This window comes from Panthera pardus, unplaced genomic scaffold (assembly GCF_024362965.1).
Source record: "Panthera pardus isolate Hobbes unplaced genomic scaffold, ASM2436296v1 HiC_scaffold_8, whole genome shotgun sequence".
NCBI classification, from domain to species: Eukaryota; Metazoa; Chordata; class Mammalia; order Carnivora; family Felidae; genus Panthera; species Panthera pardus.
This window is the reverse complement of record NW_026527013.1, coordinates 21,420,975-21,436,783: the sequence shown is the minus strand read 5'-3', so window position 1 is coordinate 21,436,783 and position 15,809 is coordinate 21,420,975. Positions and strand designations below refer to the sequence as shown.

The window sequence follows — 15,809 nt, the reverse complement described above, 5'->3', positions numbered from 1 at the left end:
GAAATGTACTGGTCTCCTCAATTTCTTTTGAAATGCATAAAAATAAGATGTATTGCTAGATGCATACCTGAACCATTGTGTGATAAAGCAAACGTAACAAATGTTAGTTGTAGAATCTAGTCTGTCATCCTCGATTAGAATGGGAATCTCAGGAGGACAGGGACTTTATCGGCCTGGCACACGGTAGGCGGTCGATAATTTATTTGTAGAAAGAAGGACCAATACTTTCAAAGCACTTAGATCACGTAGGTGGAAACTTCCCTGCTTTTATTTTTGCTCGCACCCGGAAGTTCCCGGCGGTGGAACCGAAGGTCCGCGCGCAAGGACCAGAGGAGTCGCTCTGGCCGTCCTGAGCCTGGGCTCTATGGCGGTCCTCCCGAATAGCGGAACCGCTCTGGCTGCCTGGCGCTTCGGCTCTGTGGTGGATGTTTCCGGACCGGCGGAGCGTGCGCGGTGCTGCGTTGGCTGGGATCGCTATGGCAGCGGCGTCGCTGTGGGCCCGGCTTCCGTACTCGCCTCGGGGCCCGGCCGTCTCCGCAGCCTCCAGTACCGCGGCTTCTCGGGCATGAGCGGGGTCTCCCGCCGCGGCCCGCTACCCTGGCCGCCGCTGCCGCCGCATCCCAGCTTTGGGCCGGCGCCGGGAACATGCCCCTGGCCGCCTACTGCTACCTGCGGGTCGTGGGCAGGGGCAGCTACGGGGAGGTGACGCTCGTGAGGCACCGGCGGGACGGCAGGCAGGTCGGCGGGGGTTGGGGCCCGGCAGGGGGTGGAGGGCAGGCAGCGGTATGCCGAGGCCGCTGTTCAAAGGCTAGGCGCGGAGAGGTCTAAAGGAGACTCACTTCGGATGTCCCTTCTTCAGCGAAACCTCCCCATACCACCAAGAGTAGGCCAGGCCGTACTGTCATATGCGCCCCAAACTGCCTGTAGTTCTTTATAGTGTTAATTGTTGTGCTTGATCTACACACCCTCTCCACTCTGACAATTCCGTGAGATCATTCATTCCTAGAATCTCATACAGCGCCTGGCAAGGATTACTCTTTGGACGAAGGGCCCCATACATCTGACCTGGAGACTACTGGACTCGCTTAAAACTCAGTTCATCACCTTCCCGCCAAACCTTTCACGGTCCCCATTTTAGTGAGTAGTACCACTTGCCATCCAGTTGCCCAAGCTGGCCATACCCGGAAGTCATTCTTGACACACACCACCGCCACCATTCACCTGCCCACTAAGCCAGCAGGCCTGTTCTGTATCCAGTGGTACCCCCCGCTTCCCCCATTCCAGGACATCATTATCTTTAGCTGAGTTGTGGCCATGGCCTCCACTGGTCCTCCCTGCCACATGGCTTACTCTTGAACCCATCACTTTCATTGCCATCTCCCTGATCCTTCTCAAACTTAACACTAATGTTGCCATTCCTTTCTTTAAAGCACTTTATCCCCTGACCCTCAGGATAATGAGCCAGTTCTTTAAAGTGGTTTATAAGTAGGGTGACCATATAATGTATCATACAAACTGGGACAGTTCTGAAACTAAAGGGAGGTGCTATTAATAATGACACCAGGATAGGGACAGTGCCCCAGGCAAGCTGAAAGGAGATGTTCCTTCAAGTATAAGGCCCTCTAGACTATTCTGCCTGGTGTCAGGTGCTGGTAGCTCTGCCTGGAACACAAGTTCGGGCATAAGAGATTTATTCAGAAATAGGGGAGGTGGGGGAGGTCATTGGATTTTTTTTGAGTGGAGAATGGGGTATTGGTTGTAATAACAGCCCCTCACGTGTGAGCAGCAGTTTATGTTTTACAAAGCACATTTATATATGTGTTTGTTGAATAATGAATTGGTCAAGGGCAATGTATTAGGTGTCAGAGGATCCTGACTTTTTTTTTAATGGGAATGATTTTTAATGTTGAGAATCAGTGATTTTTAACCTTATTAGGCCATGGATCCCTTTGATTATCTAATGCAATCTGAGGACCCATTCTGTCTGCAGCTGTATTTTCAAGCCATATATTATATACTTTTGTAGGGGAAACTTAGAGGTTAAGGAATCTCTATCACGGATTTTACGATTGATCCAGTTGTATGTTCAGATGGACTCCTCTTTTATCCATTAATGAAATTATAAAATGCAGATGGGAAGTATACATTTTTTGTGACCCTCCAGTCTGCTCTAAGTCCAACCTGTTGAAAGTATTAGTAAGTGATAGCAAATCTTTTTCCCAATTTTGCACTTTGTGAATAACAAAATGAATAGGTTATCTGATAGGCTCCGGGAGGTTGGTTTTGAGGACATTCAGGAGAACCCTTAAATACTCTTAAACCTATAAAACTGTATGCTTATATGCACACCGTAAAATCATATGTTTTCTCTGTAGTATGTCATCAAAAAGCTGAACCTCCGAAATGCCTCTAGCCGAGAGCGGCGCGCTGCTGAACAGGAAGCTCAGCTCCTGTCTCAGTTGAAGCACCCTAACATTGTCACCTACAAGGAGTCATGGGAGGGAGGGGACGGTCTGCTGTACATCGTCATGGGCTTCTGCGAAGGAGGTGATCTGTACCGAAAGCTCAAAGAACAGAAGGGGCGGCTTCTGCCTGAGAGTCAGGTGGTGGAGTGGTTTGTTCAGATCGCCATGGCTCTGCAGGTACTGTCCAGACTCCCAGCATTCCATTTGCTCCAAGGTGACAGGCAGAGGGCAGGTGGATTTTAGGAAAATGCTTCATGAAAAAAAAAATGTATTTAAAAAAAAAATCCATTTATGAGGTGGACCCAGTCTCTCTCGCCATAGCATTCGAGTGTTTTTGAATAAATGATGTCTATGTTGAGGTAGACATGGATTTCGGTTTGCGGGGGATGCCAGTTCTCTATTCACTTAATATTTATAGCAAAATCAATTTTAAGGGCCCTGAGTCGACAAAGAGCAAAGAATGACCGTTTCTGTTGCCAGCTGGTCAGCTATGTCATACCACAAGGTGGTTGGGTTAATTAATATGCCGAAACTGTGGGGATTTGGGCTTTAACCCTGCTGTGGCAGAGTGAGTAGAAATGCAAGATATGTTTGTGTTTGAATATACACATAGTCAAAAGTGAGACTGTTTATGAAATACTACTCTGGAGCTGAGCAGACTTGTCCAGAAATGATTGACTTTGTTTAAATTCTAAGGTACTCTCTCTAAATAAGAGTTATCTTGTTATGTTTGAAAATGTTATTAAGCTGAAGATTTCATGAGTGTGAGGGAATGTGTATCTGACTCTGTACAAATTGTCTTTCTACCTTCAGTGGGAATTTGTAAGTGTATTTTAACTGGAACCATTTAATGCTAAATGGTAACATTGTCAAGGCACCGGGAACAATTTTGAAGATTTTTGGGCACACTATGCATGGAACTTAATTCCTTGCTTTGGAAAGTTGTGAATCAGACTTTTTGTTTAGAGATTTTGTAAAACAATAGTGTTTTGTTATGTAGATAACTGAGATTATTTAACTCATGCAATTGTTGCTGGTATGTAAGAAGACAGGAATAAGTAAGTAGGTCAGTATATTAATATTTAATGAAGTTTTATTTCTGTCCTCAGTATTTACATGAAAAACACATCCTTCACCGAGATCTGAAAACTCAAAATGTCTTCCTGACAAGAACAAACATCATCAAAGTGGGTGATTTGGGAATTGCCCGGGTGTTAGAGAACCACTGTGACATGGCCAGCACTCTCATCGGCACACCTTATTACATGAGCCCTGAACTGTTTTCGAACAAACCCTACAACTATAAGGTAGGATTGGGCTGCATATGCCAGTTCACCTTGTCTCTAGGACAGTATTCGTAACTTCAGAACCCATCAGATAGAAGAATTATCTGTGAATTGGCTCAAGGAAAATGTCTGGTTTTGTTTTTGTTTTTTTAAGAGGAAAAATATAAGTAAGGCATTCCGACATTTAACTGTTTACTGTTTTTCTTTTCTAGTCTGATGTTTGGGCTCTGGGATGCTGTGTTTATGAAATGGCCACCCTGAAGCATGCTTTCAATGCAAAAGACATGAATTCTTTAGTTTATCGGATTATTGAAGGAAAGGTAAAGAATATTCTGGAACTAATTGTTTTAATATTTGGAGCAAAGTTACTTTAATGCACCTTTGTAAGTAGCTATTGGCAGAAATGAGTAATCATTGATGTCAGTTGGATAGGTAAGAATGGTATGTCCCTTCTATGGGGAAGGTTGAACTAGAAACAGACAGGACTAGGGGCGCCCGGGTGGCTCAGTCAGTTGAGTGTCCGACTTCGACTCAGGTCATGATCGTATGGCTCATGGGTTCAAGCCTCACATCGGGCTCTGTGCTGACAGATCAGGGCCTGGAGCCTGCTTTGGCTTCTGTGTTGCCCTCTCTCTCTGCCCCTTCCCCACTCACTTTGTCTCTCTCTCTCTCTCTCTCTCTCTCTGTCTCTCTCTCTGTCTCAAATATATATATTTAAAAAAAAGAAACGGGATTAATATTTTTTAATATTAATTTGTGAAGGTGGCTTAATCGTTCTGAAGAGTTGGCTTTTTGAAAACCTCTACCTTGTAACCACAGAATGTGCAGGTGCCCTGAGGGAATATTGGTAGCATCTTATAAGTAGTTTGGGTTAAATGAGTCCCACCTAAAATGAGTCTACTCTGGGCAAGAAGTACCCATTCTATTCCCAGCTTGCTCAGTAGCTGGTGATTGGAGGACACTTTGCAACAATGTAAAATAATAATAATAATAATAATAATAAATAAAAATAAAGTGAGTCTACTCATTGCACATGTTGCTCCTTTGATGATTATCGCAATCACAAGTAAGCAGTTAAGAACTGCAGAAAGCAATGTGTGTAATATAGACACCAGAGTGGCCAACTTTCTATGTTTGTTCCATAAGTCTGGTTGTCCTCTCTAGTGTGAGGCATCTGTGCACACCCTTAAGTTTTAAAGCTATAACCCACTTACTGATTTTAATATTATGCCAAGACTCAATTTTAAATATTTTAAATATTGAATAATTAATTTTAATTAATAATTAATTTTAAATATTGAATACTTATTGAATAATATTTATTGAATAATATTACATTATTAATAATAATAATTAATTTTAAATATTGAAAACACACAAGAAAGTAAAATTTGCCCATAATTCCACTACTTGAAGAATCAGACAAGAGAGGAGGAGTAAATTCCCCTCTCCTTCGATTCTCATCTATCCTCTGGAGATAACCATTACTAACACTTTTGTGTGCAGCCTTCTTGCATTTTCCTGTCTGTATGAAAACATACATGTCTTTATTAGGCGTGCACATACACACACAGGTACTTTTATTTTTATTTATTTATTTTTAATGTTTAGTTTTGAGAGAGAGAGAGAGAAAAAAAAATGAATGAGTAGGGGAGGGGCAGAGAGAAAGTGGGGACAGAGAATCCAAAGTGGCTCTGCGCTGACAGCAGAGAGCTGTATGTGGGGCTCAAACTCACAAACCGCGAGTTCGTGACTTGAGCTGAAGTCGGATGCTCCTGTGGGTAATTATTTCCAATAATATTGGGAAACCTCTACCTTTTCTTTCAGACTTTGCTTCACAAGATCGTAGTAGTAATTGTGATATCATTTCTCTTTGTAGCTGCCGCCGATGCCGAAAGACTATAGTCCAGAGCTAGCAGAACTAATAAGAACAATGCTGAGCAAAAGGCCTGAAGAAAGACCCTCTGTGAGGAGCATCCTGAGGCAGCCTTACATAAAGCGCCAAATCTCTTTGTTTTTGGAGGCCACAAAGGCGTAAGATACTTCCCTTGCAAATAGGTGGCTAGATAGACGGAGTAAAAGAAGGTAGCTTGTATAATTTTCGTATGTTAGAATTTATGGTGATTTTTAAATTTTTATTTATTATTTTCTTAAGTTTATTTATTTATTTTGAAGAGTGAGAGTGAGAGAGTGCATGCGAATGAGCCGGTGAGGGCAGAGAGAGAGGGGGAGAGAGAATCTGTACTGTCAGCAGAGAGCCCGACGAGGGGCTTGAACTCACGAACCTCGAGATCATGACCTGAGCCGAAATCAAGAGTCAGATGCTTCATGGGCTGAGCCACCCAGGTGCCCCGGTGATTTTTTGTTTTTAAACATGAAGGAAAATTGTGTGATTAGGGCTTGTGTTGAGGTTTACTTAATTGCTAAAATCAGAAATATAGGGAACCATTTAGAGAATGACTTTAAATTCCTCAGAGGATTCCAAGACCTATCAGTTACAATTCTTTCAAAAGAATATATATTTTAGAAACCATATGAAAGTGAGATTGTCTAAGAAGCCTCTTACATTATGTGCCATGTAAGATAATAGTCATGTTTAAGAATGAGCACTCAAATTTGAGAGCTTTTGTAAGTTTCCCTCTTCACTCATATAAATTTCTCAAGAGAAAAATTTCTTTCTTTGGCAGGTGTTACCTTCACTAAACAGCTGTTTCAGGATGTAAGAGTTAGGGCTGGACAAGAGCTTCGTGATCTGTGTCTTGTGACATGTTAGATTGGAGAGCAATACTAGAGAGGCCCCAGGGGATAAAGAAAGACCATCTTTTTATTTACATTGTCTATAATTTGGCATCAAACAGACCTTTGGCCTTCCACAGCACTGGTCTCACCCTCCCATTGAATTCTCCAAAGGGTTATTAGTTAGCTCAGTTGTAGAAATGTCACACTAAAAGAGTTGGGGATATTAATCCTCTACACTTTTATTCTGCAAGTCCAGGCTGAGCATACTCTGAAACTTGGCAAAGCAGTTGTGATTTAATCACAAACATATGAAACTTGAAAATTATGCCGGTTCTTCTGTACATAAGGTAATTTCTCATAGATTTTTTATTTTGGAATAGTCTTGTATTTACAGACAAGTTGCAGAGAGAGCACAGAGAGTTTATGTATACCCGTCACCCAGTTTCTCCTGTTGTAAACGTTGACATACCATAAATGGCATCAGTGGCTTACTGTTGACAACTCCAGACTTTATTTGGCTTTCTCTAGTTTTTCTACTAATGTCCTTTTCCTGCCAGGATCCAATCCAGGATATCATACTACATTTAGTCCTCCTATCTCCTTAGTCACCTTGTGTCTGTGACAGTTTCTCACTTTCTTTGTTTTTCATGACCTTGATTGTTTTTGAAGAGTACTGGTCAGGGGTGCCTGGGTGGCTCTGTCTGGTTAAGCATCCAACTCTGGATTTTGGCTCAGGTCATGACCTCATGTTTCATGAGATTGAGCCCCTGCATCAGGCTGTATGCTGGCAGCATGGAGCTTGCTTAGGATTCTCTCTCTCTCTCTCTCTCTCTCTCTCTCTCTCTCTCTCTCAAAATAAATAAATAAACATTAAAAACAAAAGTACCGGTCAGGTGTTTTGCAGAATGCTGCTGCCTGGTTTTTGGAAGAATATTCTCTCTAAATGGACTAGTTCTATGGTTCTTATAATACATACACACATTTCTCTATATATATAAAAACCTTTAATCTTCACTATACTGATGATAATTTTTTCTTTTCTTCCTCATAAAGAAAGACCTCCAAAAATAATATTAAAAACGGTGACTCTAAATCGAAACCTGTTGCTGCAGTGGTTTCTGGAAAGGCTGAATCAAATCATAAAGTCTTTCCCCTCCAGCCTCACTCTTCTGAGGGCTCCAAGACATATGTAATGGTATGTTTCATTTTAAAGGGTATGTATTTTAGCAACTATTAAAATAGTAGGTATTCAAAGCAAGTTACATAACATCAAGTTAACCATTTTAAAGTAAGCCATTAATTGCATTTAGTACATTCACAATGTTGTGCAACCACCATCTTTATCTAGTTCCAAAACATTTCACATCACCCCAAAAGGAAACCCCAGACCATTAAGTAATCATCCTCATTCCCTGTTCCATCCAGTCCCTGGAAACCACCAATGTGTTTTCTGTCTCTGTGGATTTGCCTACTCCAAGTATTTCATATAAATGGAACCATATAATAAGTGACTTTTCGCGTCTGGCTTCTTTCACTCAGCATGATGTTTTTGAGGTAGCATGTGTCAGCACTTCATCAGTTTTTATGTCTGAGTGATACTCCGTTATATGTGTGCACCACAGTTTGCTTATCCAGTCATTCACTGGTGGGTATTGAATTGTTTCCACCTTTTGGCTATTGGTATGAACATTTGGGTACAAGTCTTTGAGTCTCTGTTCTCAGTTCTTTTGCGTATATGCATAGGAATGAAATTGCTGGGTCGTGTGGTAATTCTGTGTTTACTTTCTGAGGTACCACAATGCCGTTCTCCAAAGTGTTTGCACCATTTTACTTTCCTACCAGCAGTCCACAAGAGTTCTGGTTTCTCCACAACCTCAGCAGCTCCTGTGATTTTCTACTTTTCTCATTCTAGCCATCCTAGTGGATGTGAAATGCTGAGTGTAGTCTGGGTTTGCATTTCTCTGATGACCAATGACATAGAGTCCCTTCCCATAAGCTTCGTGACCATTTGTATTTCTTCCCTCAAGAAATGTCTGTTAAGCCCTTTTCCCATTTTTTAATTGAGTTTTTTGTAGTTTTGTTGTTGAGGTCTAAGAGTTCTTTCTATTTTCTGGACACTAGCTCCTTATCAGAGATATGATTTACGAATATTTCTTCCCATGCTATATACTTTGGTTTTTTTGCTTTTTTTTTTTTTTTTAAGTTTATTTATTTGTTTTGAAAGAGAGACAGAGTAACATGAGCAGGGGAGGGGCAGAGAGAGGGGGAGAGAGAGAGGGAGAGGGAGAGGGAGAGGGGAGGGGAGGGGAGGGGAGGGGAGGGGAGGGGAGAATTCCAAGCAGGCTCCACACTGGCAGTGTAGAGCCAGACACGGAGCTCGAACTCACAAACTGTGAGATCATGACCTGAGCCAAAATCCAGAGTCAGATGCTTAACAGACTGAGCCACCCAGGTGCCCTGGCTTTTTACTTTCTTGATAATGTCCAGTTATACACAAAAGTTTTTAATGTTGATGAAAGCCAATTTATCTTTTTTTTTTTTTTTCTTATGTTGCTTGTACTTTTGGTGTCCTATCTAAGAATCCTGTGCCAAATCCAAGTTCATGATGACATATGGCTATGTTTTTTTCTAGGAGTTTTATAATTTTAGCGCTTGTATCTAGGTTGCTGATTTATTTTTAAATTTTTAAATTTTCTTTTATTGTGAAATATCTATGACATAGAATTTGACATTTTGAACCATTTTTAAGCATACAATTTAGTGGCCTTAACTACACTCACAATGTTGTGCAACCATCACCACTATCTTCCAAAACCCTTTCATTGCTCCAAGCAAACTCTGTGCTCATTAAGCAATAGTCTCCCATTCCTCCCGTTCCCAGGCCCTGGTAACCTCTAATCTACTTTCCGTCTCTAGGAGTTTACCTGTTCTAGATAAGTTAATCATACAATATTTGTCCTTTTGTGTCTTGCTTATTTCATTCAGCATGTTTTCAAGGTTCACCCATGTCATAGCATGTGTCAGTACTTCACTCCTTTTAATGGCTTTATAATATTCCATTGTATGTGTATATTATATTTTGTTTATTCATCTGCTAATGGACATTGAGGTTGTTTCCACTTTTAGGCCAGTGTGAATAATGCTGCTCTAAACACTGGTGAGCAAATAACCTGTTTGAGTCTTACTTTTCAGTTCTTCGAGATATTTACCTAGGAGTGAGATTCCCAGGTTGTGTGATGATTCTATGTTTAACTTCTGAGGAACCTGCCATTCCTTTTGAGTTAATTTTATGAGGTGTGAGGAGTGCTGTAATAAATTAGAAGCCTATTTTCACTCAGGGTGAAGACAAATATTTGTCCCAGGAGAAACCCATGGTCACTGGCCCCTTGAAGTCACCAGCAAGTCTGAAAGTCCACACCTCCAAGCTGGACGTGAGCAATACTGCAGAATCACTAGCCACGATCAGTAGAGTGAATATTGACATCCTACCTTCAGAAAGGAGGGACTCACTGAAAGATGGCTTAGTTCGGGAGAATGAGCTAGAAGGTAAATGTGGTATTTCTCAAGTGAAGGAGAAGCTGCAGGATGGCACAAAGCCCAGCACTCACCCCAGAAACCTGATTCCCACATGGTCCTCTGGTGATGTTGCTGGGGGAAGGAATGACCGACTGAATCCTCTGCAACCCCTAAACACAGACCAAAAGCCAAAAGACCAGGTGAGTGATATGCATGAGGTGTTGGTTTCAGAGAGATGACTGGAAAGTGCAGTTATGAAGGTGTGGCTCGTGTTGTTTGTCCTGTTCTAGTTGGTGTTTTGGGAAAGTTAGTTACTCTGTGTACCAGTTTAAACATTCCACAAACTGGGGTGCTTGGGTGGCTCAGTCGGTTAAGCATCTGACTTTGGCTCAGGTCATGATCTTGTGGCTCGTGAGTTTGAGCCCCATTTTGGGCTCTATGCGGACAGCTCAGAGCCTGGAACCTGCTCTGGATTCTGTGTCTCCCTTTCTCTCTGCCCCTCCCCTGCTCACTCTCTGTCTCTCTCTCCTTCAAAAATAAATAAACATTAAAAAAAATTTCTTTTTAAATAAACATTACACAAACTAAAGGATAGGACCCAGGGCTTCTTAGATCCCTTCTGTGCCCTGGCATAGGGTATTTGGTGGAAGCAGGGTACTTGTATGTTTTGTCCCATTTTTTTGTCACTCTTCCGTAGGCCTCCGCATGGATGGGTAGTTCCAACAAGTAGGTAACATCACATTTCTTCTTGCTCTTGAAAAGTTAGTGATTGATCTCATTTCTTAAGAATAAAAAAAATATATATATGTATTGGAACCAAAGGGGAAAGAAAAGAAGGAGAAAAGCAAATGAGCAAAAGGATTTTGATACTAAGAGACTGTTCTGAGTAAATTTAAAGGTTAACTTTTACTTGAATTTGGAAAGAAGCCCGAGTTAAATGAAGCATGGCAATAGCTGAGGATTAGAGAGAAAGAACATTTGGTGAACTTTACGTTTTTATATGTAAAATATTCTAAAAATATATTTAAGTTGTATATTAACTGTTTTTATACTATGCTAAATATATTTGATATCATTTTTATATAGATATATAAAACTATTTTATACATTTATATTCAAATGTTTCTAATAAAATTTTATTTTTGTGGAAAAGCCCACGTGTAATGCTCTTGTCACTTAAAGTCATTAGACAGAAGTCTTAAGCTTTCTTTGGACACTGGGATTCTTAGTATTTTGTAGATAAAATTATGTGTTCTGCTTGGCTCTCAAATTATATTCAGGTATACTTCTTTCATTTTTTTCTAATTTCACAGTACTAATTCAGTGATTTTTAGTCTGTTTATAGAGTTATACAATCATACTGTCTAATTCCCAAACATTTTTTGTAATGTTTATTTTCTCTTTTGAGAGACCGAGAGCGTGCGTGCAAGCAGGAGCAGGGGAGGAGGGGCAGAGGGAGAGAGAGAGTCCCAAGCAGGCCCCACACTCAGCATGGAGCCCAGCTAGGGGCTTAATCCCACCACCATGAGATTGTGACCTGAGCCGAAATCAAGAGTCAGAGGCTTAATGGACTGAGCCACCCAACTGCCCCAGAACATTTTTATAGCCTCAAAAATAAACCCTATACCCACTAATAGTCACTCTCTAGCCCCTGCAACCATTATTTGTATGGATTTGCTTATTCTGAGCATTTCATGTACAGGCATACTTCAGAGATATTGCGGGTTCAATTACAGATCATTGCAATAAAGCAAACATTGCAGTACCGGGTGTCACATGAAATTTTTGGTTTCCTGGTGCATGTAAGAGTTATGTTTACATTATAGTCTAACCATCATCTGAGCTTTCAGGAAATCATAATCTTTTTGCTGGTGGAGGGTCCTACCTCAATGCTGATGAGTGCTGACCAATGCCGTAGGTGCTGAAGGGTAAGGGTGACTGTGGCAATTTCTTTAAGACAGCAGTGAAGTTTTTGATACATTGGTTGACCCTTCCTTTTCCTTGAACACTTAGAAGCCATTGTAGTGTTAGTAATTGGCCTAATTTTCATATCGTTGTGTCTCAGGGAGTTAGAAGTCCCAAGAAGATGGAGAGAGGTGGGGGAATGGCCAGTAGGTGGAGCAATCATAACACACGCATTTATCAGTTAAGTTCTCCATCTTTTATGGGCACAATTTGTGGTGCACCAAAACAACTACAATAGTAACACCACAGATCACAGATCACCATAACAACTATTGTACTATTGAACATTTGAAACATTGTGAGAATTACCAAAACATGACAGAGTCAGAAAGCAAGAAAAGGCCGCTGGAAAGAATGGTGCCGGTAGACTTGGTCATTGCAGAGCTACCACAGACTTTCCGTTTGTAAAAAATACAGTATCTGTGAAGCGCAATTAAGTGGAGTATAATGAAATGAGGTAGGCCTAGAAATAGGATCATAAATTTAGGGACTTTTGTGTCTGGCGTCTTTTACTTAGCATAATGTTTTCAAGATTTCTTCATGTTGTAGCATATACCAGTATTTCATTCCTTTTTAAATTGCCAAATAAATTCGCTGTATGTATATACCATGTTTTATTTGTTCATTCATCAGTTGATGAACATTTGGGTTGTTTTCAGTTTTTGGTTACTATGGGTGATTCTGTTACGAACATTCTTATACATAAGTTTTTGTGTGGACGTACGTTTTCAGTTCTCTTGGGTATGTATCTAAGAGTGGAATTGCAGGGTCTTACGTATGCTAATTCTACGTTTAACTTTTTGAGGAACTCTAAAACTATTTTCCAAAGCAACTGCATCATTTTACTTCCCAACAATATACAAGAGTTGCAGTTTCTCCACATCCTCACTAATACTTGGTATTTTCTGTTTTGTATTATTTTTTTCCTAGCTTATCTTAGTGAGTGTGAAGTGGTATCTTAACAGTGGTTTTGATTTGCATCTCCCTAATGACTAACTGTGTTCAGCATCTTTTCATGTGCTTATTGGCCTTCTGTATACCTACTTTGGAGAAGTACTGTTTCAGATCCTTTGCCCACTTTTTAATTGGTTTATTCATCTTTTTATTGTTGAATTGTAAGAGTTCTTTATTCTAGATGTCAGTCCCTTACCAGGTATAAGATTTGAAGATATTATTTCCCTTTCTGTGAGTTCTCTTCATTTTCTCGATGGTATCCTTTGAAGCACAAGAGTTTGTAATTTTGATGCAGTCCGGTTTTGTCTATTTTTTCTTTTGTCACTTGTGCTTTTGGTGTTATGGATACCTATCCCTATGTTTTCTTCTAAGAGTGTATAGTTTTAGCTCTTACATTTAAGTCTGTGACCCATTTGAGTTAAATTTTTGTGTATGGTGTGAAGAAGGGGTCCAGCTTCATGCTTTCGTATGAATATCAGCTTGTCTTAGCACCATTCATTAAAAGATTATTCTTTCTCCATTGAATTGTCTGGGCATTCTTGTTGAAAATCAATAGACTATAAATGTAATGGCTTATTTCTAGACTCTTAGTTCTGTTCTGTTGATCTGTATGTCTGCCCCCTGTCAGTAACACAGTCTTAATTATTGTAGAGAAGTTGAAGTCTTTCAACTTTCTTTTTTAAATGTTTATTTTCGGGAAAGAGAGTGTGCACACATGTGTGCACATATGCAGGGGAGGGACAGAGACAGAGGGAGACAGAGGATCCAAAGCAGGCTATGTGCTGAGAGCAGATAACCCAATACAGGGCTCAAACTCATGAACCATGAGACCATGACCTGAGCTGAAGTCAGTCACTTAACTGACTGGGGCACCCAGTCACCCCCAACTTTATTATTATTTCTTAGTATTGTTTTGGCTATTTGGGGTCCTTTGCATTTCCATTTTAAGACCAGCTTGTTAATTTCTGCAAAATGGGCTGAGATTTCAGTAGGCATTGAATCTGTAGATCATTTCCACAGTATTGCTATCTTAATATTTAAGTCTTACAGTCCATTAACATGAGATGTCTTTCTATTTATTTAGGTCTTTAACAGACTTTTTGCTGTTTAGTATTCAAGCCTTGCACTTCTTTTATTAAATTCATTTTTAAATATTTTATTCCTTTTGATACTACTATAAATGGAGTTGTCTTAATTTTATCTTCATAGTGTTCTTTGCTTGTGTATAGAAATACAGTTGATTTTTGCATATCGGCCCTATGTCCTACAACCTTGAACTCATCTATTCTCTATTGGTTCTAATAATTTTTTTAATGTTTATTTTGAGAGAGAGTGCAAGCAGGTGAGGGGCAGAGAGAGAGGGAGAGAGAGAATCCTAAGCAGGCTCTGTGCCGCCAGCACAGAGCCCGATACCAGGCTTGGTCTCACAAACCGTGAGATTATGACCTGAGCCAAAATCAAGAGTTGGATGCTTAACGGACTGAGCCACCCAGACCCCCTTTAATAATTTTTTTATAATGAACTATAGGATTTTCTGAATATAATATCATATTATCTGAAAATGGAGATGGTTTTATTTCTTCTTTTCAGATGTGGTTGCCTTTATTTCTTTTTCTTGCCTAACTGCCCTGGCTAGAACCTCCAGTATGGTATTGAGTAGAAGTAGTGAAGGTGGACATCTTTGTCTTGTTCCTGATCACTATCTTTTTTTTACATATATCACACGGGTTTTTTGTTTCTCTGATAGAACTTCATGTCTAGCATTTCCTCTTTTTTGTTGTTGTTGTTGTTGTTACTGTTTTTATTGATAAAGGTAGAAGTTTTTTAGGACCAATTGGATTTCATTGAGAAATGAATTGCTTAAGTCATTTGTTCTGTCATTCTTGTATCTGTATAAACTTTATTTGAACATCCTGTACTTAACAGCAGAGAAAAATTTATTTCACTGTCCAGAATTATATCACTATTTATTATCAGGGTCTCCTTGTTCAGCCAGCTTATTGTATAATATTGTAAACATGTAATCATTTGCTATATTTTTTGTATAATGTTACATGGACTCGAAATAATAAATTTACAAATTATTTTCTTACAGGAGTTGTTAGTTTGTGTTTGGCAGAGAACCTAAATGGTAGATGATAATGACTCTTAGAAAGCAACCTCAGGGCGGGACTCCTGGGTGGTGGGACTTGGTTAAGTGTCTGCCTCTTGATTTTGGCTCAGGTCATGATCTCATGGTTTGTGAGTTCAAGCCCCATGTTGGGCTCTGTGCTGACAGCATGGAGCCTGCTTAGGATTCATTCTCTCTCTCTCTCTCTCTCTCTCTCTCTCTCTCTCTCTCTGCCTTCCCCTGCTCTCTGTCTCTCAATAAATAAATAAATAACCATAAAAATTTTTTTTAAAAAAGCAACCTCACCTTGTATTAACATTGCATTTTTTGTTTTTCTTTCTAAAATGTACCACACAGGGGCTCTTGATAAAAATGTGCTGCTTGAATGAGATTCAATTACCAGTGTCCATCTGTCAGATGTTCTGATAGTTAAAAATTGTTTAAGAAGTAAACATAAAGGGCACCTGGGTGGTTCAGTTGGTTGAGCATCGGATTATTGATTTCGGTTGGGGTCATGATCCCAAGGTTGTGGGATTGAGCCCTGCTTTGGGCTCCACACTCAGCATGGAGCCTGCTGGGGATTTGAGGATTCTCTGTCTCTCTCTCTCTTTCTCTCTCTCTCTTCTCTCTCTCTCTCTCTCTTTCTCTCTCTCTCTTTCTCTCTCTCTCTTTCTCTGCTTCTCTTCCCTGCTTGTGCATACTCTCCCTGTCTCTCTCTTAAAAAAAAAAATGGAGAAAAAAGAAATGTAAAAATCTATTTTATTTTAATAATTT

General features: G+C 40.2%; 1 protein-coding gene across 5 annotated transcripts in view; it reads left to right on the top strand.

Annotated features, from left to right (window-relative positions):
- Positions 1 to 430: 430 nt before the first annotated feature.
- Positions 431 to 15,809, top strand: part of NEK4 (NIMA related kinase 4) — a 50,343-nt gene continuing 34,964 nt past the window's right edge. For 2 of the 5 annotated variants that reach the window (XM_019417150.2, XM_053898004.1), the window contains exons 1-7: positions 432 to 738; positions 2,376 to 2,642; positions 3,575 to 3,772; positions 3,964 to 4,071; positions 5,631 to 5,785; positions 7,544 to 7,685; positions 9,829 to 10,206. In XM_019417150.2, the coding sequence (XP_019272695.1) occupies positions 646 to 738; positions 2,376 to 2,642; positions 3,575 to 3,772; positions 3,964 to 4,071; positions 5,631 to 5,785; positions 7,544 to 7,685; positions 9,829 to 10,206 (1,341 nt within the window). In that variant the 5' untranslated portion in view covers positions 432 to 645. Of the gene's footprint in view, positions 739 to 2,375; positions 2,643 to 3,574; positions 3,773 to 3,963; positions 4,072 to 5,630; positions 5,786 to 7,543; positions 7,686 to 9,828; positions 10,207 to 15,809 lie in introns of all 5 variants that reach the window. The other 3 variants (XM_019417145.2, XM_053898005.1, XM_019417151.2) reach the window with 3 other exon arrangements.